This window comes from Barbus barbus (assembly GCF_936440315.1).
Source record: "Barbus barbus genome assembly, chromosome: 12".
Taxonomy (NCBI): Eukaryota; Metazoa; Chordata; class Actinopteri; order Cypriniformes; family Cyprinidae; genus Barbus; species Barbus barbus.
Genome location: NC_136740.1, coordinates 15,689,996 through 15,716,468, shown reverse-complemented (window position 1 = coordinate 15,716,468; position 26,473 = coordinate 15,689,996). Strand labels below are relative to the sequence as shown.

General features: G+C 40.9%; 1 protein-coding gene across 1 annotated transcript in view; it reads right to left on the bottom strand.

Annotated features, from left to right (window-relative positions):
- Nucleotides 1–23,614, bottom strand: part of LOC306878186 (neuronal acetylcholine receptor subunit beta-2-like) — a gene marked incomplete at both ends in the record, with an annotated part of 38,632 nt that extends 15,018 nt beyond the window's left edge. The window contains one exon of the mRNA XM_079430372.1: nt 23,569–23,614. Within this exon, the coding sequence (XP_079286498.1) occupies nt 23,569–23,614 (46 nt within the window). The remainder of the gene's footprint in view (nt 1–23,568) is intronic.
- Nucleotides 23,615–26,473: the final 2,859 nt, after the last annotated feature.

The window sequence follows — 26,473 nt, the reverse complement described above, 5'->3', positions numbered from 1 at the left end:
TGCGAATAGACATCCTGCGGTGCGGTTCGCGTGAATGAGGCAGCGCGAATTGAGCGTTTCGTTGCCGCGCGAATCGCGCAAGTTGAAAAATCTGAATTTTGGCAGATATTTCGCCGCCGTGCTAACCAATCAGGAGCTTGCTCTAGTAGTGACGTGATTAAGAGGGGAGGCAGAGACATCAGAGCCAGTGGCAAATGTCAGAAGGACTAGCCGAGGTTATGCTCCTCTCTTCGGGATACATGAGCACGAGCGCCCGGTGATCGCCTGGAGCTCACGCTCCGAAATCGGCGAAGCACATTTTCAAATAGGCGCTGTTTTTATAAATAAACTGCAGATTTGAGTTTTAAACAACTACATTATCGGCTGAAATACACGCGTCCAGTGTTTCCATAGCACATAAAGGGCTGATTTTATTCTATATATGCTCTCTATACAGAGAATAGTAGGCTAATACTGAAGTTTTGAAGCCTATAGCTTTATATGCTTCAAGAAAGAATTATTGGTAACGCCAAAAAAATATTGTCTGCCATTGGATTTAGGCATGCAACCTGTATTGTGCCAGTGCCACCCTAACATTTTTACTGGCCCCTTTCGCCCACCCCATAAAAAAAATCCTGGAGGCGCCACTGCTCCCAATCAATCTGGTCAACAGACAGCTCCCTTACACAGTTCATGTGTAGTGGTAATTGCTTTATCTTAACTTCAAGAAGGCGAGGATAGACAACTGACACTACATTTTGTTGAGAAAAATTAGAGAACCAACTGTGAACTGGATGTGTTTCGAGAGCTGACACCCAGGGGACTCCATATGCTCTGAGGGCTGAACGCAATTGCAAGAACAAAAATAAAGGATGATGCAGGTATGCTAAAAGATGCAACTATATTTTGAAAGCTAAGCATACCATCATCATCCCATATGTCAGCAAAAGTCCTTATTCCCTGTTTTGACCACTGTTCTGATGTGAATGGTTCAGAACCACATTTAGTGTTCCTATTACGCCACAAAGGAGTCTGTAGGTGCCATTTGTATTCGTAGCATAATCATTTCTCCACTGCTCTGAAAGTGGTTATTGTGTTTGTTACGATAGGGCCAAACAGTTAAGTTAAGTTAAGTTAAGTTATTTATATAGCGCTTTTTACAATGCAAATTGTGTCAAAGCACTGCACAATATCAAAAAAAAAAAAAGTTGTTTGGAGTACTTTAAAGAGAGTCCAGAGAAAAGTACATCTTCTAGTCTAATTGGTTTGACAATTGCTTCTTCTATTTCTCTACAAGGTGTGGAAATCATGGGGTCAAACCATGTCTTGACTGCACGTAGTTGGACTGCTTTATGATATAGCTCAAAATTAGGCAGGGAGAAACCTCTCTCCATTTTAGTACGTTGCAAAGGATTTTAACTTTGGTTGTTTGTCATTCCAAAGAAAAGTACGAATTAAAGAATCAAGTCTTTTCCACCATTTTCAAAGAGGTGGCAATGGAATCATGGCACTAAGAAAATTAACCCTAGGTAATATATTCATCTTCACCGTCGAGACTCTAGATTGCAGTGATGCAGGAAGTGTCCTTCATCTGTCAATGTCTCTTTTAAGCTTTTGAAAGACTTTGTCATAATTTATATGTACAATTTCTTTTAGAGAAGACTGAATAAAAATCCCTAGGTAAGTTATCTGATTCATGATTGGGATAGCTGTTGTTATCTGGATACTCTCAGCTTTTTTATTTAATGGTAGAAGAGGTGATTTGGACCAATTGATCCTATATCCAGAAACTTTCCCAAAACAATTAAATGTTTCAAGTAAAATTAAGATATTTTTGATGAAATCCAAGATCTCTCTGTCCCTGCATAGACAGCAATGCAACTGACATGTTCAAGGCCCAGAAATGTTGTAAGGACATCATTAAAATAGTCCATATGACATCAGTGGTTCAACCGTAATTTTATGCAGCTGTGAGAATACTTTTTTGTGTGCAAAGAAAACAAAAATAACGACTTTATTTAACAATTTCTTCTCTTCTGTGTCAGTCCTTGATGCGTGTTCAGGACAATACCATGATGCATGTGAGTGCATTCCTCTGTTTGCAAACAAGCTGCAGCGTTGTGCTTCGTGGTACTCTTGTAAACACGCAGTGAAGATTAACACGGAAGAGAAGAAATCGTTGAATGAAGTTATTTTTGTTTTCTTTATGCACAAAACGTATTCTTACAGCTTCAAAACATTATAGTTGAACCACTGATGTCACATGGACTATTTAAACAATGTCCTTACTACCTTTCTGGACCTTGAACGTTTCAGTTGCGTTGCTGTCTATGGAGGGTCAGAAAGCTCACGGATTGCATCAAAAAATCTTAATTTGTGTTCCGAAGATGACCGAAGGTCTTATGGGTTTGAAACGACATGAGGGAGAGTAATTAATTACAGAATTTGCATTTTTGGGTGAACTATACCTTTAAAACATCCATCTAGTTTCATAAAATCTGCTCCCAATTATAACAGCATATATTTAATCAAGCTCCAGAAATGGCTATTGTGGGATTTGTGACATCGCATGGTTGTATATATTTGCATATGACTGCCTCCAGAGCAAGACGCTGATGAATAATTTTACATCACGGCACCATCCACTGGTGTTCATTCACTCTGTCTACACCGGATATGAACATCACATCATGTCAAAAGCAAATAGGACCCATTAAAATCACTGATGCTTTCTACACTAGATACAGTATACCGATGCAAGTTCACATTTTGACAGATTTCTTCTAGCGCTCGAGTCTGTCAAAAACAGGACAAATGGAAGAGTAAAAGAATATTCACGTCCTGTTTTAAAAAAATGCAAAGTCTTAAAGGAGCCTTAAAAATACATGCCATGATGACCCCTTTAAAAAAAGACTATGAGAGAGTGAGTAACCTGTTTTGGTGAGTTGTGTGCTTGTGTGTCTTTATTTATATTAATAAAGATGAGTGTTACATTATATTTTTCTCATACATTTAAATAGGCTACCTCTTACATAATTTGCAAGACATTTAGCTTTAAAAAATAGAAAAATAAAATTTTGAAGATGAAGATTTCTTTTTTATACCATGGTGCTGCATGACAGATATTTACATATTATAAGAATAAAGGGAACACTCAGCAGTAATCGAGGATATTTTAAGGAATCACCTTTTGAACACAATAATTTGTCTAATTTTATCTTGTATGTAAATATCTGCTTTAACTTCATTAGAGCAGAAATCAATTCAAAACATTAAAATAAAGTTCAAAATCAAAATTATATAATAGCTTTTATTTAAAAATCTGCTAAGGATATGTAAACAGTTGAGAAGAACTATACATTGGCTTAGTGGATAGAGTAAATGTGTGCAAAGATGCTTAAAACTGATCAAAAGTAATAGTAGCCACAATAATAAGAGCCAAGAACTTAAGAACCAAATCAGCATGATTTCTGAAGGATCATGTGACACCAAAGACTGGAGTAAGGATGCTGAAGATTCTGCTTTGACATGACAGGAATAAATTACATTTTAAATATAATCAAATACAAAACTGTCATTTTAAATTGTAATAATATGACTATTTTTACTGTATTTTTTCCGAAAACATCGGAAAATCCTACCTACCCAAAACATTTTTCAGCAGTAATGTACTTTTCAAAAGATGAGTGCAGAGTCGAATTTTACACAGATTGCCAAAAATTAAGTATTATTTTTTATTATTGATTATAATATTTAATTAATTTTAGTAGAACTGGGCATACTTCTTCTGCTCCAGAATCATAATACACAAAGCAAGGTTTACATAGAAAAGGTTAACTGATTCTGGCGTGGAAGATCTTGACTGGCCCTCACAAAGCCTAAACAGCACAGATCACCACTGCATTTAAATAGGAACAACCCCCTGCATCAATGATCCATCATCAAGTATGAAGCTTTCCCTAAGGACTGAAAGCTGTTAGAACAGCAAACAGGGGACGAACCCCTTATTTATGTCCATGGTTTTGAAACGACTGTTAATGTTCAGCAAATGCTGCAAAGACTATCCTCATTTCCTTTTCTCTCTCTTTCCTCTCGTCATCCTCCATCCTCTTTTCTCTCAGTCCATCCATCCTTTCCTCTCTCTCTCCTCTTTAAGACAATGTTGTGCGGGGTTGTGTTGATGCAGAAGGTATTTTAATAAATCAGCATGTTTTCTCTTCTCTTTTGATCCTCTCTCTGTGTGTTTGCTGTGCTATATAAAGCCAGGCAGTGGGATGCTGTCTTCTCCAGCTCTCTCTATAAGTGCTTATAATGTTTCCTTGTGCTTTGGCTTATGTAGAGAAAATTATTGTAGGGGAGACAAGGGGCAATTCTGACATGTTTTACATTTTCCTTAATAACTCACAGACTAAACTACAAATTTACATGCCAAAGCGACAATACCATATATATATATCAAAGCAAATAATCACATTATAAATAATAACATGCCTCTTTTTTTTACTACATTATATTGATCCTATATTATAAGTAAACATAGTATCTTTCAGTCATTATAACATTTAACAAATAACCTAAAACAGATCATCCAAAAAATATTACAGGTCTCAAATGTTTTAGATAAGATTTGTTTGTTTTTTTTGCTCCAAAAATATGAATTTTCAAAATTGTTTGTTATAAATTCCTCACAAAATGAAATGATTGCAATCATTTTTCCATAATTTTTCTTTCAAGAGACAGTCACCCTCATAATTTACTCACCCATATATATCTATATATTACATACACACACACACACACGCACACGCGCGCACACACACACATCCCATGGATATAAATGGGAACCAAAATGTTTTTTTTTTTTTACCAGCATTCTTCAAAATATCTTTTGGCAAAAGAAAAAGACCATTTTTGGATGGACTATCCTTTTATCCCTTTCCCCAGTCTTATCAAACCACATTTATGTAGGTTAGTTCACATACACACATACATGTTCACTCATGCACATAGATAGTGTGACGGGGATAAACATCCCCGTTACAAAACAAGACTCTCCATTCAGGCTATTATATAAATATTTGTGCTATATTTATTTGCTGCATTTGGGTAGTACATGCCTTCGGAGAAGAAGAAATAGAGAAGCCGATTCAGGAGGAATAGGACGATGTGTTTTAGACCGATGCTTAGAGCTGATGGTATTGATCTGAGCATCTAAAGCACACTCATAACGGTGAAAGCTTCCAAAGACAGGCCAAACAAATTGCTGGCCATAGAAAGCTATTGTGTTACCGCACATCGCATTGCATCACACATACCACATCCATTCCACAAGGACAAGAGGGGAGTCGGCTTCATAAACTCATCTGGCTGACATTGTCTCCTTTACAGGATAATCCTGCCTGGCAATATGTCCCCAAATTCTACCCCTCAGAATATGGTTTTGATGCCACGTTTTTGTTTACCAGCAGACTTAGAAATAGCTCAAATCGTAATGTTATTTCAGAATGTCATTTTATTGTCATAAGAATCATTACATATGTAGACTGTGCTTTCATTTTGTGCAGTAAAACTGCATTAGCATTGCTGACTGATGCATGAAATGCTGTAATCACAGCATTTTTGCAAATCACTATATATATTCTAAAGTCTTGGAGTGAAAGATCAGCCTTTAAGCAGTTCAACAACACTCTTATTCAGCTATGAACGTACAGTGCCCTCTTTAAATGTGCTGTAAAAGGATGGATAGCACTCTGAACCTCTTTTATTGTTATGCTTCCCTTCATACATTGTGTGCTGTTTCTGGATCTGGCTTTCTTCTGTATCACCATATGCTCCATAGACACAAAATGGTTCTGAAAAATTGAGTGTTTACACTTATTCCAGCTTGTGTTGGCAGGTTTATGTCTGGTTGATTTGGAATGGCTTGTCTGAGCTTGATTGTGCTCATCTAAAAATAACATTGGCTTGGCAACACATGTGCACATCTGGATTAAAAACAGCAGCTCATCAGAAATTATTACACCTGACCTGAAGGTTGTCCTTGAGCTTTGTTTAAATATTTCAAGTAATTAAATGCATTTATTATAAAGTGTTGATCACCAAAAAATAGTTTCACGCAAAAAAAGGTTTATTTTGCTTCAACAATGTATAATTCATATTTGCATATTAGATTCCATTAGATTCTTTCTCAAATCATTTTTTTTTACCTTGAATACATTAAAAAGTGAATTTGATAAATATGAGATCTCATATTCTTTAATTAATCTATAAAGTAGCTGTTTTTAAGTTGTTCCTCATGAAATAAACGATAAAGCTCTACTGTTAGTAAAAGCCTTGCCATCCAAAAAGCTAAAGGTTTAAAAGCCTCTTTTTCTCTCCATATTACTTGCTTGCTTTCTCTTTCTGTCCCCCAGGAAAATTCTTGACATCTCAAGAACATCATAGTCCATCTTTCTCAAATAATATGGGCATGTGTTTTGCCAGATGACAGAATATAAAGAACAAAAGTTCAACGCAGAATAAATGAGGTAACGAGTTATGAATATTCATAAGGTATTTGCTGAATCATAGTTCTGCGCTTTTTACCTCCATGACACATGGCTATTCATGTTTTCTTTCTAAATCATAAAAAATTGTTAAATGAAAATACTATAGTGCACTAACGTCTACCAAAAACTAAAGAAGCTCAATGTAATGTATAGTACTGTATAATATACAAGTATGATATATATGGCTTCGCAATGAAAGCATGTAAATACATTAATATTTGTGTGATACATTAATATGGTATCATATGCATTGTTATCATGCAGCCAGTTTAAAAATGTATCTCTCTCTCTCTTTCTCGGTCTGTTTAAGGGGACCTTGGAATGAAAATGCTGAAGACCTCTGGTCTACAAGCTTTTTTAACAGCTATTCCAGCTACTGTAGAAGATTAGCATGCGAGACATGCTGGTTGTTTATCTGTGTGAAATTGGAAAACCTCAGTATCATTTGTTGGCTGCTGAAATGGTCTGTGGATCAGAGATATGAGAGCAGTCCAGAGTGTCAGATCATTGCCTTATCTAGATGGGTTAAAGTGTTGAGCCTGCATGACTGACCTACCGATCAGATGACAAGAGTGCAATGTAAGCATGTTATATGCACATATAAGCCACAATCTACATGAAACGGCAAAAAGAGACAGGGAGAGAGAGAAACAGAGAAAGGCAGGAAAGCAAAATAGGGTTTGTGTGTTCAAATGTTTGAGGTCAGTAAGATTTTTTTATTGTCTTTGCATTTATTTAATCAAAAATACAGTAAAAACAGTCATATTGTGAAGGATTATTAGAATTTGAAATAACGTTTTTAAACAATTTTAAAATAAATGTTACTATATTTTTGTATATTATAAATAAATTGTATAATTTATTGCTGTGATGGCAAAAGCTGAATTTTCAGCAATCATTACTCCATTCTGCAGTGTCACTTATTCAAGATATTGATATTCAAGAAACATTTTATATTATTAGTGTTGAAGACAGTTGTGCTAACCATGATGTGGCAACCACAATGCTTCTCTCAGCATTCTTTTCTGAACAGAAAGTTCAAAAGCACAGTATTCATTTGAAATATAAAAATTTTATGTCATAATTGTCACTTTTAATCAGTTTAATGCAAACTTGCTGCATTAAAGAATAAATTGATATATCAAAAAACTCAATAAATACTGGCACCAAACTTTTAAATGGTAGTGTAGATTTATAAAAGACAAGTTATCATTTATGTTCATGTCATTCTTTATCCGTAAAGCACGGATATTTTTACATGCAATTACAATGAATGAGACCTTCACAGCTTCATAAATTATGCAAAATTCACAACAAAAGTAGCATAAAAGTGGTCCATTTAGCTTACAACGCATATATTCCAAGTCTTCTTCCTTGCACTCCTACTGGTTTTCATGAGAGAAGTGATGTCCAATTGGTGAACGAATAGTTCTTTTGAGTAAGATCTTTTCATCTTATCAATTGATCCAATTCACAAAACCTCTCTGATCTAGCTCTAGAGGACTCAGTCAGTTCTCGGGTTAACAGCTCACAAAATATTATCAAGGAAAGACTTTAATTTGATCTATTTCTCAACCACAGCTATTGTATGGCTTCAAACAGCGCACAAGTGAATGGATCATCTTCACAAAGCTTTGTGCTCATTTTTGTAGCTTTAAAGCTACATATTCATTTTGTGGTAATTGGATGGAAAATAATCTCCTTATTGTGTTCCACATAAGAAAGTAAGCCATACAGGCTTGGAACGACATGATGGTGAGCAAATGATGACAGAACTTTAATTTTTGAGTGAACAGTTCATTTAAATTAGATGGGGAAGTTTCAAGTGCGTAAAGACTCTGAGAGACAAGGTGGGGTTTAGCGATCAGTTTATGTACTAAAAGAAGATGCCAGAACGTCCTTGAAAGGCCTTTGAGAGTCAGTGTGTTTAACCGATAGTAAGGGAGAGACATAGACTCTGCGAGGAGGAGTGTGTGTGCCGAGGTGTGAATAATAAACGCTAAAAATAGACCAGGAGGTGAACCTCCCATCCACACATACACTCACTGCTCTTTATTGACCCCTCAAAATGCGCATCTCTTTATGCGTGTGTGCAAATGAGAAAGACAGTGATACACGCACGGGCAAGTTTGCGTACATGTAATTTGATTAGTATGCAAGCCTGCAGCTTTGAGATCTGTCTCGTTCTTGATGAAACACACCAAACGCAGTCCACTGATTCTTGCCTGACTATTCCATGTCAAAGTCTGCCTCCTGTTCCACCGTCCGCTTGCAGTCAGTGTGCTCTGTTTGAAAACATCCATCCATCCATCCATCTCATCTGGTATGTTGTAAAGTCTGATTCCTGGGTGTGAGTTTGTAGCAGTTATAATGCAGGAGGTGGAGAGGGCTCGACCCTCTGTTTCTCCACCATCGATCAGCCGGTAGATAAAGGTGGGCCGTAAGTCACTCCACAACAGGCTTTGTCTGTTTTTACGGCTCCCTTAAGGCCAAATGTAACCCGGGTGATCCAGGCTACCAGTAAAAGAGTTGAAGTTATGTAAAAATTAAGAAAACGAGAATAAGAGAGAAAAAAAACGAGTGCTTTAGAAGAGAAAGTGTTTCGTCCAATCCTTGATCGTGCTGCATTGATTGACACTCCAACGAGCCAATGGTAGCAGCGCACTGAGAATGCACCGGCGACACTGCCGCTTTCCGAGGCAGAGAGAGAGCGAGCGAGTCAGACGAAGCATATGCACACTGAGTGATTTCCAGATACTCCGCATCAAAAAAAATAGATATTGAGAAAAAGAAACTTGAATGCAATCAAAAGATTACATTTCTGAGTGAACTTAGAAGAGCTGATGTCGAAGTGAGAGGACGACGAGGCAGAGAATCGAGAATAAAGGCCGATGTAGATACACGGAGCACCAAAGCACCGCAAATTATCTTCTTATTGAATAAGTTGTGAAATTCTTGCCTTGGCTGGGTTTTTTTCTCCATCTCTTCTGTGTTTCTTTTGAGAAATTACGATCATCATCCTGGACACGTGAGACGCATATGAGCGTATGTAAAAGGCGAGCCACCCACTTGGAGACAATTTGATTGTTGAACTTTGATCTTGAGTTCGTCGAAACTGGTATGAGAAATCTTTTCCTTTTTTGTTTTTTGACAAAAAGGACTGAGACTTTGTTTTTGCATATTTTTCCTTGAGCTTTGAACGGAGAGACATTGATTCTGAACTGAACGATTCTAAAGAGTCAACGAATCTTTTGATCCGAGTCATTTGATTCTGAACTGACATTAACTAAATCAATCCAGTGAATCTTGTATATTTGATTCATTTGGCTGAAAGACTGTGCTATATTGTGAAGGGAAAGAGTGATTTGAATTGAGTTGTAATATTTTGTTTTGAAAACATTGTTTATTGTTTCCTTCAGTTTTTTTTTGGTTATAAACAAACAGAGTCTGTTGAGTTTTCCAATAAGTTTTATTTTATTATTTCATTTTTTGTACAAAGTATATGACAACTGCTCTCAATTGAGTTGATTTGTTTGAGTTGATGAGTCCAACTTCCTAAAATTTCAAAAGGAGAGTTGATTATAAGCATTGTCATACATTGTATGTTGTTAAATGACAGTATTGAGATGTACATACTCCAGACAAATTGCAATTAAGAAATTCTTCAATGAACGCAAGATTCTAACCAGTAAACAAAACTCTTGGTTTTCACCTACCCGCTGTGTTGCTTCCCTCTCTCCAGTAGCCGCTCCTTACCTTCTGATCAGTTGGCCCATATTGATCCCTATACAAGTGTGACACATCAGACCTGACACGTGTTACACGCTACACTTTGGCGAGCCAGCCAGGAGACAGGACGCTGCAGCGACTGAGGTGAATAATCATCAATACGAGTACGTACAGTGAATCTGACAGAAATGGATGTTGTGGAACAGGAAGGCGTTAATGTGCAAAATGCAGTAATCGTTAGTGGCATAACTCTGACTGAATCAGATCAAGCACTAGAAACATGCCTCTTGAGATTTGGCTCCATACGACGCAATCTACTGATTGACGATCCACAATCTGAGTTTCATCGTAATGCAGTAGTGGAGTTCACGTACAGTTCAGCCATGTGCGATCTTGAGCCCCAGCTGCCACTAACCTTAGTGAGCCCTATTGATGCAGACACCGTGTTCCATGTGCGCGCTCTGGGTACGGTTTACACCCCCGCCACTAGTAGCGCCACCGCTGAGTGCTTGGAGAAACTACAAGCAATAGCAAGCGCCAATGGGGAAACCCTACAAGATGTTCTCCAACGAGAATTGATGAAGGTTAGTGGAGTGAAAGCTCAAGCTGATGCGTCACGTAGAGCAGGACCTAGGCAAGAGCAAGGCCCTCCAGAGACAAGCCCCTTGACAAGTGCGACTAGCACTCCTTCGCGGTTGGAAGGATTCAAGTCACCCTCTGAACTGAGAATAGAGCCTGAAAACCCAGTCACGGTGAACATAGGCGCAGCGTCGCCTCACTTTTCGAATGATGCAGATGCCAACTCTGCTGAGACAATATCAGTGAAGCTTCCCATGTCTGCTATGAACCCTTCAGGCATCCAGAGAATAGTGATGGAACACATTATGAGAACGAGTGATCCCGTGTCCCCACACAGTGTTTCATTCCGCCTGAAAGCTTTCTCTGGGAGGAGCCCTCGTCCAAACAACGAGCCTGACTTCGACACCTGGAGGGCAAGTGTTGACTACTTACTGAATGATCCATCCCTTCTTGAGTCGCACAAGACGCGGAAAATCCTGGACTGCTTGTTACCGCCTGCTTCAGACATAATCAAGCATGTGAACCCGAACGCTCCGTCGTCAGAGTGTCTTAGGCTGCTGGAGTCCGTCTATGGGTCGGTGGAGGACGGGGATGAATTATTAGCAAAGTTTATAAGCACCCTGCAGAATCCTGGCGAAAGGTCATCCGCCTACCTCCACAGATTGCATGTAATTCTGAGTGCTGCCATCAGACGGAGTGGAGTTGCAGAGAGTGAACGAGACCGTTGTCTGTTGAGGCAGTTCTGCCGTGGCTGCTGGGACAATGCCCTGATAGCTGATCTGCAGCTCGAAAAGAGAAAGGCAGACCCACCTCCTTTTGCTGAATTAGCTATACTCATCCGTACAGCAGAAGATAAGCAAACATCAAAGGAGGAGAGAATGAGGAAGCATCTGAGTATGAGTAAGCACCCATCAGTTCCCCTTAAACTGCGTACAGCAGCACACCAACAGTCTGCTTATTGCAGCACATCGGAGGAAGACACTGATTTCCCAGCTCTTGCTGCTCCCAAGCCGAAAGCCTCTAAGCAGAAGAGTAAAGTGCAACCCCCTGAAATGGTTGAAGTAGGCATTCTGAAGAAAGAGATTGCAGCTCTCCAAAGCCAAGTTGCAGCCATTAAAACAGCTACTCATCAGGAAGTGAGAGAGCAAGCAGGGATGAGTGATCTTCAGGAACTGAAGGAACAGATAGCGGTGCTTAAAGTCCAAGTTGCTGCTTCTGGAGCACAGAGATACCAGTCTGAAAGATCCCTCAGTCAGAGAGAGAACCTGAGTAAACCTGGCGCCGGGGAAAACAGCAAAGACAGACATGCAAGACCAGAACACACTGAGATTAGAACCAATCGGCCTCGGCCATGGTATTGTTTCCGCTGTGGGGATGACGGCCACCTAGCCATCAACTGCGAAAGTCCCCCAAATCCATCTAGAGTTGAAGAAAAGAGAAGGAGGCTGAGAGAAAGGCAGGCAGAGTGGGATCTCCAACAAGGACTTGCCACAGAGTCTTTAAATTAAAGTCAGTTTCTGTCGCAGGGCTGACGGGGACTGAGAAAAATGAACAATGCCCTAAGCATCGACGAGTGTTTGACAAGCAGGCCGACACCAGAAGCTCCTTCAAGATACCAGCTGGACTGGTAGGAATGAAATGCACTGCACAAATTAAAGTCGAAGGGAAGAAAGTGAACTGCTTGTTGGACACAGGATCTCAGGTAACGACAATTCCCCTGTCTTTCTACAAAAGTCACCTATCACAGCATCCCATGCAACCGTTGAACCACCTGTTAGAAGTTGAAGGAGCAAATGGACAGGCCGTTCCCTATCTAGGATATGTTGAATTGACTCTGAAGTTTCCTCAGGAATTCCTAGGAATTGAAGCTGAAGTTCCAACATTGGCCCTAGTGGTTCCAGATCTGACGTATACACCTCAAATCCTCATTGGCACCAACACATTGGACGTCCTGTATGCTGATCATGCGCAAGCGACCATGCCCCAAGTTAAGTCATATTACCATGGGTATCGAGCTGTCATAAGAGTCCTTGAAGCAAGACGACTACGAGCGAGTGCAAGAGTCTTGGGCCAAGTAAAAGTAAAGGGAGGTACGCCTGAAGTCATAACAGCCGGAAGCACCGTAGTTCTCGACGGCTGTGTCAACATCATTGGGCCGCTGTCGGAGACTTTGGTGACAGTGGAACCATCAACATCATCCTTCTTGCCTGGCGGACTGCTAGTGGCTAATAGTCTGCACTCCTTACCGCCGAAGCGCAATGTCCAGATACCAGTAGTGCTGAAGAACGAGACGCAGACTGATTTAATAATCCCTCCAAGAGCAGTACTGGCCGAAGTACATGCCGTCCAGAATGTGATTGAAGGAAGACAGCCCATGAGTATCCCTGAGTGCAAAGCAGCGAATCCTTCACAAGTCATTGTTCCTGACTTCGGTGACTCTCCCTTGTCATGTGAATGGAAGGAGCGGATAACGGATCTAGTGAACTCCATGCCAAATGTTTTCGCACTGCACGAGTTAGATTACGGCCATACTGATAAGGTGAAACACCATATCAATCTTAATGACAAGACACCCTTCAAGCAGCGTGCTAGACCTATCCACCCCCAAGATGTGGATGCAGTAAGAAGACACCTCAAAGAGCTCATTGATGCCGGTGTCATAAGACAATCTGAATCCCCATTCGCTTCCCCCATAGTAGTCGTGAGGAAGAAAAACAACGATGTGCGCTTGTGTATCGATTTCAGAAAGTTGAATTCCCAAACCATAAAGGATGCGTATGCTCTGCCGAATCTGGAAGAAGCCTTTTCTGTTCTGACTGGATCCAAGTGGTTTTCAGTTCTTGACTTGAAATCTGGTTTCTACCAAATCGAGATGGAAGAGGCTGACAAACAGAAAACGGCGTTCGTATGCCCATTGGGATTCTGGGAGTTCAACCGAATGCCCCAAGGGATCACAAATGCACCAAGCACATTTCAACGGCTCATGGAGCGGTGCATGGGGGATCTTAATAGAAGAGAAGTATTGGTCTTCATTGACGATCTTATAGTCTTTTCTAAGACTCTTGAAGAACATGAAGCCAGACTCCTTCAAGTTCTAGAACGGCTGAGAGATTACGGACTGAAGCTTTCTTCTAAAAAGTGCAAGTTTTTCCAAACATCAGTCCGATATCTGGGCCACATAGTGTCTGAGAATGGTGTCGAAACGGATCCATCCAAAATTGAAGCCCTCAAGACCTGGCCGAGGCCTAGGAACCTTAAAGAGCTCAAGTCTTTTCTCGGATTCGCTGGATATTACAGAAGGTTCGTCCAAGACTTTTCCAAGATAACAAGACCTCTCAACGACCTTACTGTTGGCTACCCCCCTCTGCAGAAAAACCAGAGACGAAGCCCGAAGGAAAGTACACAGTACCGAGATCCTAAAGAGCAATTCGGAGATCGATGGACTCAGGAATGCCAAAGGGCCTTCAACACTATCATGGAGAAGTTGACTTCAGCCCCAGTCCTCGGATTTGCAGATCCCAGCCTTCCCTATGTGCTGACTACGGATGCGAGCACCACTGGACTTGGGGCTGCCCTTTATCAAGAACAAGAAGGTCGAATGAGAGTAATTGCCTTCGCCAGCAGAGGCTTAACCAAGAGTGAAACGAGATATCCAGCGCATAAATTAGAGTTCCTCGCGCTCAAGTGGGCAGTTACGACCAAATTCAGTGACTATCTGTATGGAGGAGAGTTCACTGTGATAACGGACAGCAACCCGCTCACCTATATTCTGACATCTGCGAAGCTTGACGCGACCAGCTATAGGTGGCTGTCTAGCCTGTCGACGTTTAACTTCAAGATTCAGTATCGTGCAGGCAAGCGAAACCTGGATGCAGATGCACTCTCGAGACGTCCTCATGACAGGCCTCTGGATGACTTTGTCTCTCAAAAAGAGTGTGAAAGGATCAAGCAATTCACTCTTCACCACTTAGCAGAATCAGACCAACCAACGATACTGCCAGCAGCGGTGAAAGCTCTCTGCGAAAGACACCAAGTGTATCAGAGCTGTACTGATCCTGACATGTCGTACTCCCAACCTACTGTGTTTGAGTCGTTGTCTCTCGGCGTTGGTGCAATACCCCAAGAGTTCCAGCAAGAGGATGCCCATGGTCTTCCAGTTCTTCCCCGAATGTCTGAAGAGGAGCTGAAGGAACACCAAAGAGCTGATCCAGAACTCAAAGAAGTTATCAAATATCTTGAATCTGGTAAGAAACCAGTTGGAAAAGTAGAACCTGCGGGAGTATCCTTATGGCTAAGAGAGTGGAGCAGATTCGAGTTCAAGAACGGAATGTTATTTAGGAGGAGGCAGGACCGAGGAAGTGTGCTTTATCAGTTGGCGTTACCCGTGGATCTCCGAGAGATAGTGCTAACGAGCTTGCACAACGACATGGGCCATCTAGGGATCGAGAGAACCCTGGACCTCACTAGATCCCGATTCTACTGGCCAAGGATGGCAACGACTGTGGAAGAGAAAATAAAGACCTGTGAGCGCTGTGTGAGGCGGAAGACTCCTCCTGAGCGAGCTGCACCCCTGGTGAATATAGTAACAAGCAGACCTCTTGAGTTAGTCTGCATGGACTTTCTGTCACTTGAACCTGATCGGAGTGGTACAAAAGATATTCTAGTAATCACAGATCATTTCACCAGGTACGCTGTAGCGATACCCACCAGAAACCAGAAAGCTCAAACCGTGGCCAAATGCCTGTGGGATAACTTCCTAGTCCATTACGGATTCCCGGTGAAACTCCACAGTGATCAGGGGCCCGACTTTGAGTCAAAACTAATTAAGGAGCTGTGCACCTTAGTAGGAATACATAAAGTGAGAACGACACCTTATCACCCTCGCGGCAACCCTGTGGAGCGTTTCAACAGGACACTGCTTCAGATGTTGGGGACCCTGGATGATAAGGGAAAGACCTGCTGGAAGAGTTTTGTGAAGCCATTGGTCCACGCGTACAACTGTACTCGTAATGACTCAACTGGAATCTCCCCATACGAGTTAATGTTCGGGAGGCAACCCCGACTACCAGTCGATTTGGCCTTTGGATTACCTACTGATAAGTCATCCCAGTCTCATTCAAGTTATGTGAGGAATTTGAAGGATCGACTGAAGGAGAGCTACAGGGTAGCAAGAGAGAACGCTGCAAAAGTAGCTGTGCGCAATAAGCGGAGGTTTGATGAGAGAGTGGTTGCTTCATTCCTTGAGGTTGGCGATCGCGTTCTGGTGAGGAATGTCAGACTAAGAGGAAAGAATAAGTTGGCTGATAAGTGGGAGAAAGAAGTTTACGTCGTGATCAAGAAAGCTGGCGACTTACCAGTCTATACTGTTAAACCTGAGGGCAAAGATGGGCCGCTCCGCACACTCCATCGCGATCTGCTACTACCCTGTGGATTTCTGCAAGAGGAAGACAAAACTGAGTCAGTAAGACAGAAGAGACCCTGCAGACCCAGAACACGGAAAAACACTGGTTCAAGAGAGTCTGAAAGTGAATTCCAGGATTCTGAATCTGAAGATGACTTTGCAAGTTATGTACCTGGGTACTTACCAAGCATTGAGAGCAGAATTCTTTCCAACCATAGACCTGAGGATCAGTCAAACACTGGAGTTACGTCAGAAGTTTCTCCTGAAATGAGAACTGCAATCAGTACAGACATCAGGCTTTCTACCTCAGCGGAGTCGCAAGGGAACTTACCTGACCTACCTGATGATGAAGACGGATGTCTGCGTGATGAACCTGAGGAGGGGAGATCGCGGTTGAAAGACTCTACAAGATCTGATGTCTTAAGTGACATGCCTGTGCAGAATGGACAGCAGGACCAAAGGTCTGATAAACCCCCATCTGGGACTTTCAATGGAGAGGATGAAAGGAATGATAGCTTGACACAGAACGAATCTGTTAATTTGAGGAGTCCCCGAGACAGCTTAATGGAGATTGGCCAGAGTTTGGCAGATGTTCCTAGACGCTCACAAAGGCATTGTGAACCACCAAGAAGGTTACAGTACTCCACGTTGGGTAATCCCCTTTCTCTGGTTGTGCAGTCATTACTGCAGGGGCTCAGTGCAGCTTTCACTGTGTCATTGGGGGAGCCCTCTTCTCTTGGAGATGACCCTCAGAAAATGTGTAGTGAGAATCCTACTGCAGTGACTTTGCAGCCTAAAGGATGCAGCGGGACCTGCATATCCTCAAAGCGGGGAGAGTGTAACCCGGGTGATCCAGGCTACCAGTAAAAGAGTTGAAGTTATGTAAAAATTAAGAAAACGAGAATAAGAGAGAAAAAAAACGAGTGCTTTAGAAGAGAAAGTGTTTCGTCCAATCCTTGATCGTGCTGCATTGATTGACACTCCAACGAGCCAATGGTAGCAGCGCACTGAGAATGCACCGGCGACACTGCCGCTTTCCGAGGCAGAGAGAGAGCGAGCGAGTCAGACGAAGCATATGCACACTGAGTGATTTCCAGATACTCCGCATCAAAAAAATAGATATTGAGAAAAAGAAACTTGAATGCAATCAAAAGATTACATTTCTGAGTGAACTTAGAAGAGCTGATGTCGAAGTGAGAGGACGACGAGGCAGAGAATCGAGAATAAAGGCCGATGTAGATACACGGAGCACCAAAGCACCGCAAATTATCTTCTTATTGAATAAGTTGTGAAATTCTTGCCTTGGCTGGGTTTTTTTCTCCATCTCTTCTGTGTTTCTTTTGAGAAATTACGATCATCATCCTGGACACGTGAGACGCATATGAGCGTATGTAAAAGGCGAGCCACCCACTTGGAGACAATTTGATTGTTGAACTTTGATCTTGAGTTCGTCGAAACTGGTATGAGAAATCTTTTCCTTTTTTGTTTTTTGACAAAAAGGACTGAGACTTTGTTTTTGCATATTTTTCCTTGAGCTTTGAACGGAGAGACATTGATTCTGAACTGAACGATTCTAAAGAGTCAACGAATCTTTTGATCCGAGTCATTTGATTCTGAACTGACATTAACTAAATCAATCCAGTGAATCTTGTATATTTGATTCATTTGGCTGAAAGACTGTGCTATATTGTGAAGGGAAAGAGTGATTTGAATTGAGTTGTAATATTTTGTTTTGAAAACATTGTTTATTGTTTCCTTCAGTTTTTTTTTGGTTATAAACAAACAGAGTCTGTTGAGTTTTCCAATAAGTTTTATTTTATTATTTCATTTTTTGTACAAAGTATATGACAACTGCTCTCAATTGAGTTGATTTGTTTGAGTTGATGAGTCCAACTTCCTAAAATTTCAAAAGGAGAGTTGATTATAAGCATTGTCATACATTGTATGTTGTTAAATGACAGTATTGAGATGTACATACTCCAGACAAATTGCAATTAAGAAATTCTTCAATGAACGCAAGATTCTAACCAGTAAACAAAACTCTTGGTTTTCACCTACCCGCTGTGTTGCTTCCCTCTCTCCAGTAGCCGCTCCTTACCTTCTGATCAGTTGGCCCATATTGATCCCTATACAAGTGTGACACATCAGACCTGACACGTGTTACACGCTACACAAAGCTGTATTTAGTCCAAATCACTGCCAAATCTGCTCCTCCTTGATAAAGAGAGGCCGAACAGAAAGATGTTCAGCAAAGCAGAGCCAGGACCAACTTGCTGACATTAATTACAGTTAATGCGTGGGCAGAATGGACGAGGTGAGAGGAACTGAATATTGATTCACCATATATTTTGGCTGGGTGGGTGCCTATGAATACTGTGCCTTCCTATCCTACTGTATGCCTGTACAGCACTTTTTGCTGCAAAAACATTTTTTGCCAGGTAATAAAAATATGCTGCAAGTTGTAACATTACACATCTATCTATCTGTCTGTTTGTCTAGATTTTAATAATACTGACTCAAATTGATTGCATTAGGTTATACTAAATAAATTTGGTAAAAAAAATGTGGTAGAAGTAGTGCTATTAAGGGATAGTTCACCCAAAAATCTAAATTCTGTCATTTACTCACCCTCATGTCATTCCAATCCAAACACAAGACTTTCATTCTTTTTTCATTCATCAACACAAATAAGAAATGCCAGCTGTTGATAGCTTTGCAGGTGGCGCTCCGATATACAGTGCAGTTGTGTGCTGTCCTGAGTTTGAACCCCGACTCGAGGACCTTTCCTGATCCCGCCCCCTATCTCTCTCCAACTTCGCGTTCTGTCAGTTCCGATCTGTCCTGTTGTAATAAAGGCGAAAATGCCAAAAATGTATCTTAAAAAAAAAAAAACTGAGATTTTTGTCCCTCGGTTTAAAATCCGCTGCACCAAATTTCGATGCTTCAAAACATTTATGAATACATTTGAAAAGAAATCCATATGAATTGAGCAGTTTAATCCAAGTTTTCTGAAGAGTCACGATCGCTTTATTTGGTCAATAGATTTAGTTTAGGTTTTTATTCACATATAAGCATTGTGTCTCTTCAGAAGACACAAACTTTATAAGTAGGAATAGTTCACCCAAAAATGAAAATTTCCCCATGATTTACTCACCCTCAAGCCATCCTAGGTGTATAAGACTTTCATCTTTCAGAATAATACAATCAGAATTACTGTATATTAAAATGTCCTGTCTCTTCTAAGCTTCATAGTGGCAGTGAATGGTGGTCGAGTTTTTGAAGCCCAAAAAAAGTACATCCATACATCTAAAAAGTCAGAATCAGAATGAGCTTTTTTGGCCAGGTATGTTTACACATACGAGGAATTTGTTATAGTGACAGAAGCTCCACAGTGCAACAGAAAGACAGCAACAGGGCAGGACACAGATAATAAAAGAATAATATACAAATAGGCAATGTACAAAACAGCAAAAACACAATATATAATATAGACAATTATGTGTGTACAGGTCTGATATGTGCAAATTTGAAATAAAAAAAATAAGTATGTGTGGTGAATAAATAATGTATAATAAGAGTTATGTGTTCCGCGTTTATTGTCAGGTGTGCGTAAGATGGATTGACTGAAGGAAGAAACTGTTCCTATGTCTGGTCGTTCTGGTGCTCAGAGCTCTGTCTCTCGACCAGATGGTAACAGTTCAAAGAGGGAGTGTGCTGGATGTGAGGGGTCCAGAGTGCTTTTACCAGCCCTTTTGCTCACTCTGGATAAGTACAGTTCTTGGAGAGTGGGGAGGGTTGTACCAATGATTCGCTCAGCAGTCCGGACTACCCTCTGTAGTCTTCTGAGGTCAGATTTGGCAGCTGAGCTGAAACAGACAGTTATTGACGTGCAGAGGACAGATTCAATGATGGCAGAGTAGAACTGTTTCAGCAGCTCCTGTGGCAGGTTGAACTTCCTCAGCTGGCGAAGAAAGTACAACCTTTGCTGGGCCTTTTTTACAATAGAGTCAATGTGATTGTCCCACTTCAGGTCCTGAGAAATTATGGTGCCCAGGAATCTGAACGACTCCACTGCGGTCACAGTGCTGTTCATGGTGGTGAGTGGGGGGAGTGCAGGGGGGTTTCTCCTGAAGTCCACGATCATCTCCATAGTTTTGAGCGTGTTGAGCTCCAGGTTGTTATGACTGCACCAGACAGCCAGCTCCTTAACCTCCTGTCTGTAAGCAGACTCGTCACCGTCCTGGATATTTCATAATATAGTGAGCATGTTTGTGAATATTTTGAATAAAAAGCAAAAACGAAATAAAGCAATCCATGTGTCATACAGCGCTATTGTGACTGCAGTGTGCCACATGACAAGCATGACGCGTCGCCATGGAAACAATAAGGCTAAACATTCTAAAATAACGGTCGCCTGAAAAAACTCACCCTGGGCGCTCAGCTAGAATATTTTAAACTCACGTGCGAAAGGGTTAATGTATGGAGCACTTTTATGATGGATGGATGTACTTTTTTGGCTTCAAAAGCTCCATCCCCATTCACTGCAGTTATAAAGCTTGGAAAATTCAGGACATTTTTTATACAACTCTGATTGTATTCATCTGATGTCATTCAAATTCATAAGACTTTGTTCATCTTTTAGAATTTACTTTTTTGGGTGAACTTTCCCTTTAAAATGATAATGGCAATGTATCACTTTTCCTGCAGTTCAGCAACAGAACAGAGATTAAAAATTGGTAATGCAAAGTATGGTGGCTTTTATTCTGAGAAGAGTTTTAGTAACTAACACACCATAAAAGATTATTTCTCAAAAGATGATCTCCAAAGTATAGAGTGTTGGGTTTTAGCTGAACGAAAGCTAAATATGTAATACAGGTCAGTGCTTCTGATTTGATACCACTTAATGAGAGAGCAGGGCACTGCTGTACTCCTTATGTGTGTATTACATATCCCTAATCATTCGCACACTGGATGCATGTCTGTTCATCACCATAACAAACTTTTCAGTCATCTTCAGTTAATGGTTATCTAATATGACTGGGTGAGTAACTGCGTTAACTGCCTAGTGAGTGTAATACACTAATGTACTAATACTATATATGTCCTTATGAAAAGAATCTGAACACGCTTATACTGTACCAAGAAGAAAAGAGGGCTGTGGGCTTGAAGGAAGGTTGCGTGAGGGCCCTCCTCTTTTTTGACCCTAACAAACCCTTTCACAACACGTCTGACGGTCATTCGTTCTTTTACTCATTTGCTTGTAGTCAGAGTTAATTAACCGAATTAGCCTTCTGGGGTCTGACACTTAGAAAGGAGGACCTAAGCCGTTTTCCACCAGCCTGTAATGTGTGCGTATGTGTGCAAGCACATTTATTAATTTTTTCTTTCATGCTAAGCATGTTCAGTTATAATTCTTGTTCAATCAGTGTGTTTCTAACAGGGAAATTGCAACCATTACATCATCAAAATGTTTTGACAGGTGAGCTGTGGTAAGATCTAAATGATCTGGTTTTAAATGAAACATGGTTTAAAATGACTGAATTAGACTATATTAGGTTACACCAACAGTTTGATTGTTAGAGATCATCAGGTAACTTTTTACAGCAAATTACTTTTTTTTACATCTTACAATACTTTTTTTTGTTGTTTATTTTTTATCTAAACCCTAAAGTCATTTTTAACCATTCAGAGTGTGTGATGTTACGTTTATTTAACCATTAATGGAATATTTCACCCAAAAACAAAGATTTACTGAAAATTGACTCACCCTCGGGCCATCCATCGGTATGGATTGTGTTATCAAGGATTATGGACTCATATTTTGGCAACGGATAGATATGATTCTTACAAAAATACATATTTTCACTTCGCAAGATGTTAATTGATGGACTGGTTTATTGTGATGTTTTTATCAGCTTTTTGAACTCTCATTCCATTCACTGCAGAGGGTCCAATGATGAGCAATTGATGTAATGCTAAATATCTCCAAATCTTTCCATATGAAGAAACAAACTCATCTACATCTTGAATGAACTGAGGGTGAGTAAATTTTCAGCAAATTATCATTTTGGAGTTTTCTGTCTTTTATCCTATTTTGATCATCAACTGTCCTGAAACAGTAACTGTGTTTTTATTTATGACACATAAAACAAACATGGCTGACAAAAGTAGTAGTACCAAGTGCCTCTAAAATCTTTTCTAATTCCAGAAGATCCAGTAACAAAACAAAAAATAGCAGCAGCATCTTCTACCCTTTTGTTCAGGCATTATTTGCAATGTCACATTTTTTTGTTTTAGTGTTCTTCCCACAATGTAAAATATGTCTGTCCACTATATTGGACTTTGATGGGTATATGTGTTTATTGAGCATTTCAGTGGAGATTTGCATAAAATTATATTGTGATTATCTTATAATATTATAGGAATATTTACATGATGTAATTTTTATAATGCGAAAAATAAATAAATTATGTAATTTTATTTAATTATGATTTCATTATGGTATTCATACAATATGATTTTTTATCATTTCTTTTTTCTTTTTTTTGGCTTATCAACAAATGGTAGTTTATTAGATCACTTTAGGATACAACCCTAAATTCATGGTGACAGATGTGTAACATCTGGGTTGGAGTCATTACATTCTTGTTTTGAAGTGTAAAGAAAACATTAAACTTTCTTTTTCCGTATTGATTTAATAATGCATGCATCAGGGGGTTAAAGACCCATGCCTTCTGTCTCCACACGCACACTTCAAGCCATTTCTGCAACCTCGCTTTATGAACATGACAATTTTCATAATAGCTTTGCAACTATCCAAACCATTCCTGCGAGGCAATGCTGAGTGATAAACACAAATTAAATGTTATCTTCGTCAAGAGGCGACCCCAGAGAGACTGTAAAAATCACATCTCAGCAGTTGTGGCGGTTGCGGCTCATTGCAATAATGATGTGTATTATCATTCAGGCTTACAGTGCCATAACCGCTGCTCAGCACTTCTGCGCACAATGAGAAACATGCCGCCGCTGTGATTCTATATTAATGCGCTACAGCACGCGCTGTGCGCAACTTACAGGAAAATATGAACATAATATCCGTTAACACTTAGGTCACACATTAAATATTACCACATCACCAGAGTGATTGTATAGATTTATAGTCTACCGCCAAGCATCTCTCCATCTCCAAAGGTGCTACGGTTTGCTTCCATACATCTTATGACAATACCATATACATTACTATGCTCGCGCAGCAACCTGCATCACGTACGACCGGTTTCGCGAATAATAGCCTCAGCGTAACGTTTCCCCTGCTTTGACCAGATAACTTACTTTTCACAATGGCGAGGATGCAGAAGAGCGTCCACAGAGCCATCATCTCAGCGAGGACAGGGAAGCATCTGCCGCGCGTGAACTGCTCTCTCCCGTGCGCGTGTGTGGTCGTGCGTATCGGAGCGTGACTTTGTCGAGGTGGACACGCGCGCGAGGGTTCCAGATATTGTATTTCTTCTCGACGTTATTCGGTACCTGGCATCGTCTCGTCAGCGGCTGTTGGTTGCTGAACGCGTGGTTTCCCCCAGCGATGGAGTGGGAAGGGTTTTGCGAGCAGCCAGGTAGATGAAGGTCTAGTCGCGGTGCGCGTGAGGAGATGAGAGGAGATGCGACGAGATGACAGAAACAGCAAAGGGGAGGGGAGGGGCGGGGGAGGCAGGCATACCTCAGATTGCCCTTCACTACATCCGGTTACACAGAATGTGTTTTTTCACAGGACACTTACCATTTCCTTTACAAGGTCATTTGGTCCACCTGAAGACTCCAGGCGCATCTCAGAAGGGGCTTTTCAGTGACAGCTGATTCTGTGAAAATATCGAAAACAGTTTCTCTGTCTAGGAACTATGACTTCGAAAGTAATCAGAATATTTGAGATTACAATTACAATTTCCACAAAACAATAGTCATGAAAGGTGTAACTCATTGTCTTGTAGATTTACTTCCATCAAAAGGGTAATTAAGAAGTGGTGGTGAATTGCAAACAATCACAGTTCTGTTTCTTCGTAGTGGCAAAAGGTTCTTCAGATTACTGAAAGGTTCAAATTATTTCTGATAAGAAAAAAATATTTTAAGAGCTGTTGCATGGAAGATTCTTTGGTGAACCCAAAATATACATACCTCTTAAAGGTCCCATTGTCAAAACTGAAATTTCCTGTTTTTTTTCATGATAACAGAGGTCTAGGGGCTATGTAACTACCATATAAGTTTCAAAACAGTCAGTCCACATTAAAATGCACACAGTCTGCACAAAGTAGCTGTGCTTTTTCATGAGCCCTTGTGACTTCCGTAAAAATGTGACGTCCGAACTACTCAGTCACCGCCTTCACTCACCACCCCGAGCACCGCCCACCGTCCCATCCATCCTCCAGCCACAATCACAACAAGTGTAATGAAGTGACATTCAGCCAAGTATGGTGACCCATACTCGGAATTCGTGCTCTGCATTTAACCCATCCAACGTGCACACACACAGCAGTGAACACACACACACCGTGAACATACACCCGGAGCAGTGGGCAGCCATTTTATGCTGCAGCGCCCGGGGAGCAGTTGGGGGTTCGGTGCCTTCCTCAAGGGCACCTCATACCCCTTTTCCACCTAAGCAGTTCCAGGTGCTAGTTCAGAGCCAGTGCTATAGCTGGTTCTTAGTTAGTTCGACTGGCGAACCCTTTAAGAACCGGTTGCTTTTCCACATGCTAGATAGCCAATACAGAGCCAGCTCTTACGTCACTGAATACGTTTCATGTTTCGGTTCACTAGCGCAGCACAACAGGCTTGTTCGATGTACATCAGCGCCACGCAGATCGATCGATCAGCACACAACACACTAAAGTACGGTGAGAGCGATCCAAAAGCATAAAGAGCCGTCTGCTTTCCAGTCGCTCCCGCAGCACCCCGATATGCCTCGCACCGTTGCGGTGTTATTTGATGTTCATGGCTTTGCGAACCTACATCGGCATCCAAACACGGCAAATCAAACGTGTTAGCGTTTAGCTGCTATTTCAAATATGGCGGTCCAAGTTTCTGTTCGTCTTGTTGGTCACGGTAACCCCGCCCCCATCTCCTGACGCAAGCGGTTCTTCCTTCTAGCCCAGCAATGTTTTGGTGCTACTTACGAACCGCTTTTACTGGTTCGGAGCTGGTTCTTTGGATGTCGAAAAACAAAGAACCGGTTCGAAACTAGGCTCTGGCTCCGAACCAGCACTGGAACTGCTTAGGTGGAAAAGGGGTATCAGTCGTGGTATTGAGGGTGGAGAGAGCGCTGGACATTCACTCCCCCCACCTACAATTCCTGCCGGCCGGAGAATCGAACCCGCAACCTTTGGATTACAAGTCCGAGTCTCTAACCATTAGGCCACGACTTCCAATATATATACAATTACAAATGATCATAAATCGTCAGTTTGTTGTTTTACACACATGCACACAGACATTATTTCATACACGATATAGCCGTGAGAAGCAAGAAATCTTCATATGCGCCCATAACAACAAAAGACCACACTTTATTGAACCTTTTCTGATAAGAAGCGTGCGCTGCAAACGCAAGCATTTTTGACGTTCGTTTCTGTCCAGTCCGCTCATTTTATCGCGTTTAACCACAGCTGTCGTCGTTTTTTTTGTCTGGCAGTGGCAGCAGGTATGTGATCGAATTTCTAATTTGAGGCTGTATTACATCGATTATGGCACCCAACATCACAACAAGATGATATTTTAAGCTCCTTATGTAGCCGAATGCGCTGGTTTGAATGGGCCGCCTTCAGTTTTCCCTTTGTTTTGCTTCCGGCTTAGTGCGGAGACGTAATTGTGACGTCGGCCATAACTAGTTACCTGTGGTTGGCCTGGCCGTGCGTCACTCAGAAAACAATCGAGGCCAAACGAGGCCAATCAGAAAAGAGGCTCATGAATATTAATTAGACAGGCCAAAATTGACCTGTTCTTAGCAGAGCTCCTGGAAGAGGAGCTGTAAAAATATATTGAAATGGTTTTTGGTACTTATACCGCAAATATATATTCTTAAGGACATCAAAACCTAAAATAAAACTCCAGAAAGGTGTACAATATGAGGCCTTTAATATTATTAATAAGACCGATTGATCATTTTACTCTTTAAGCACTGAAAAAAACTTTTAGTCTAGATATAACAGGAACTTGATAGAAATATGGACCTGCACTCCGAAAATAC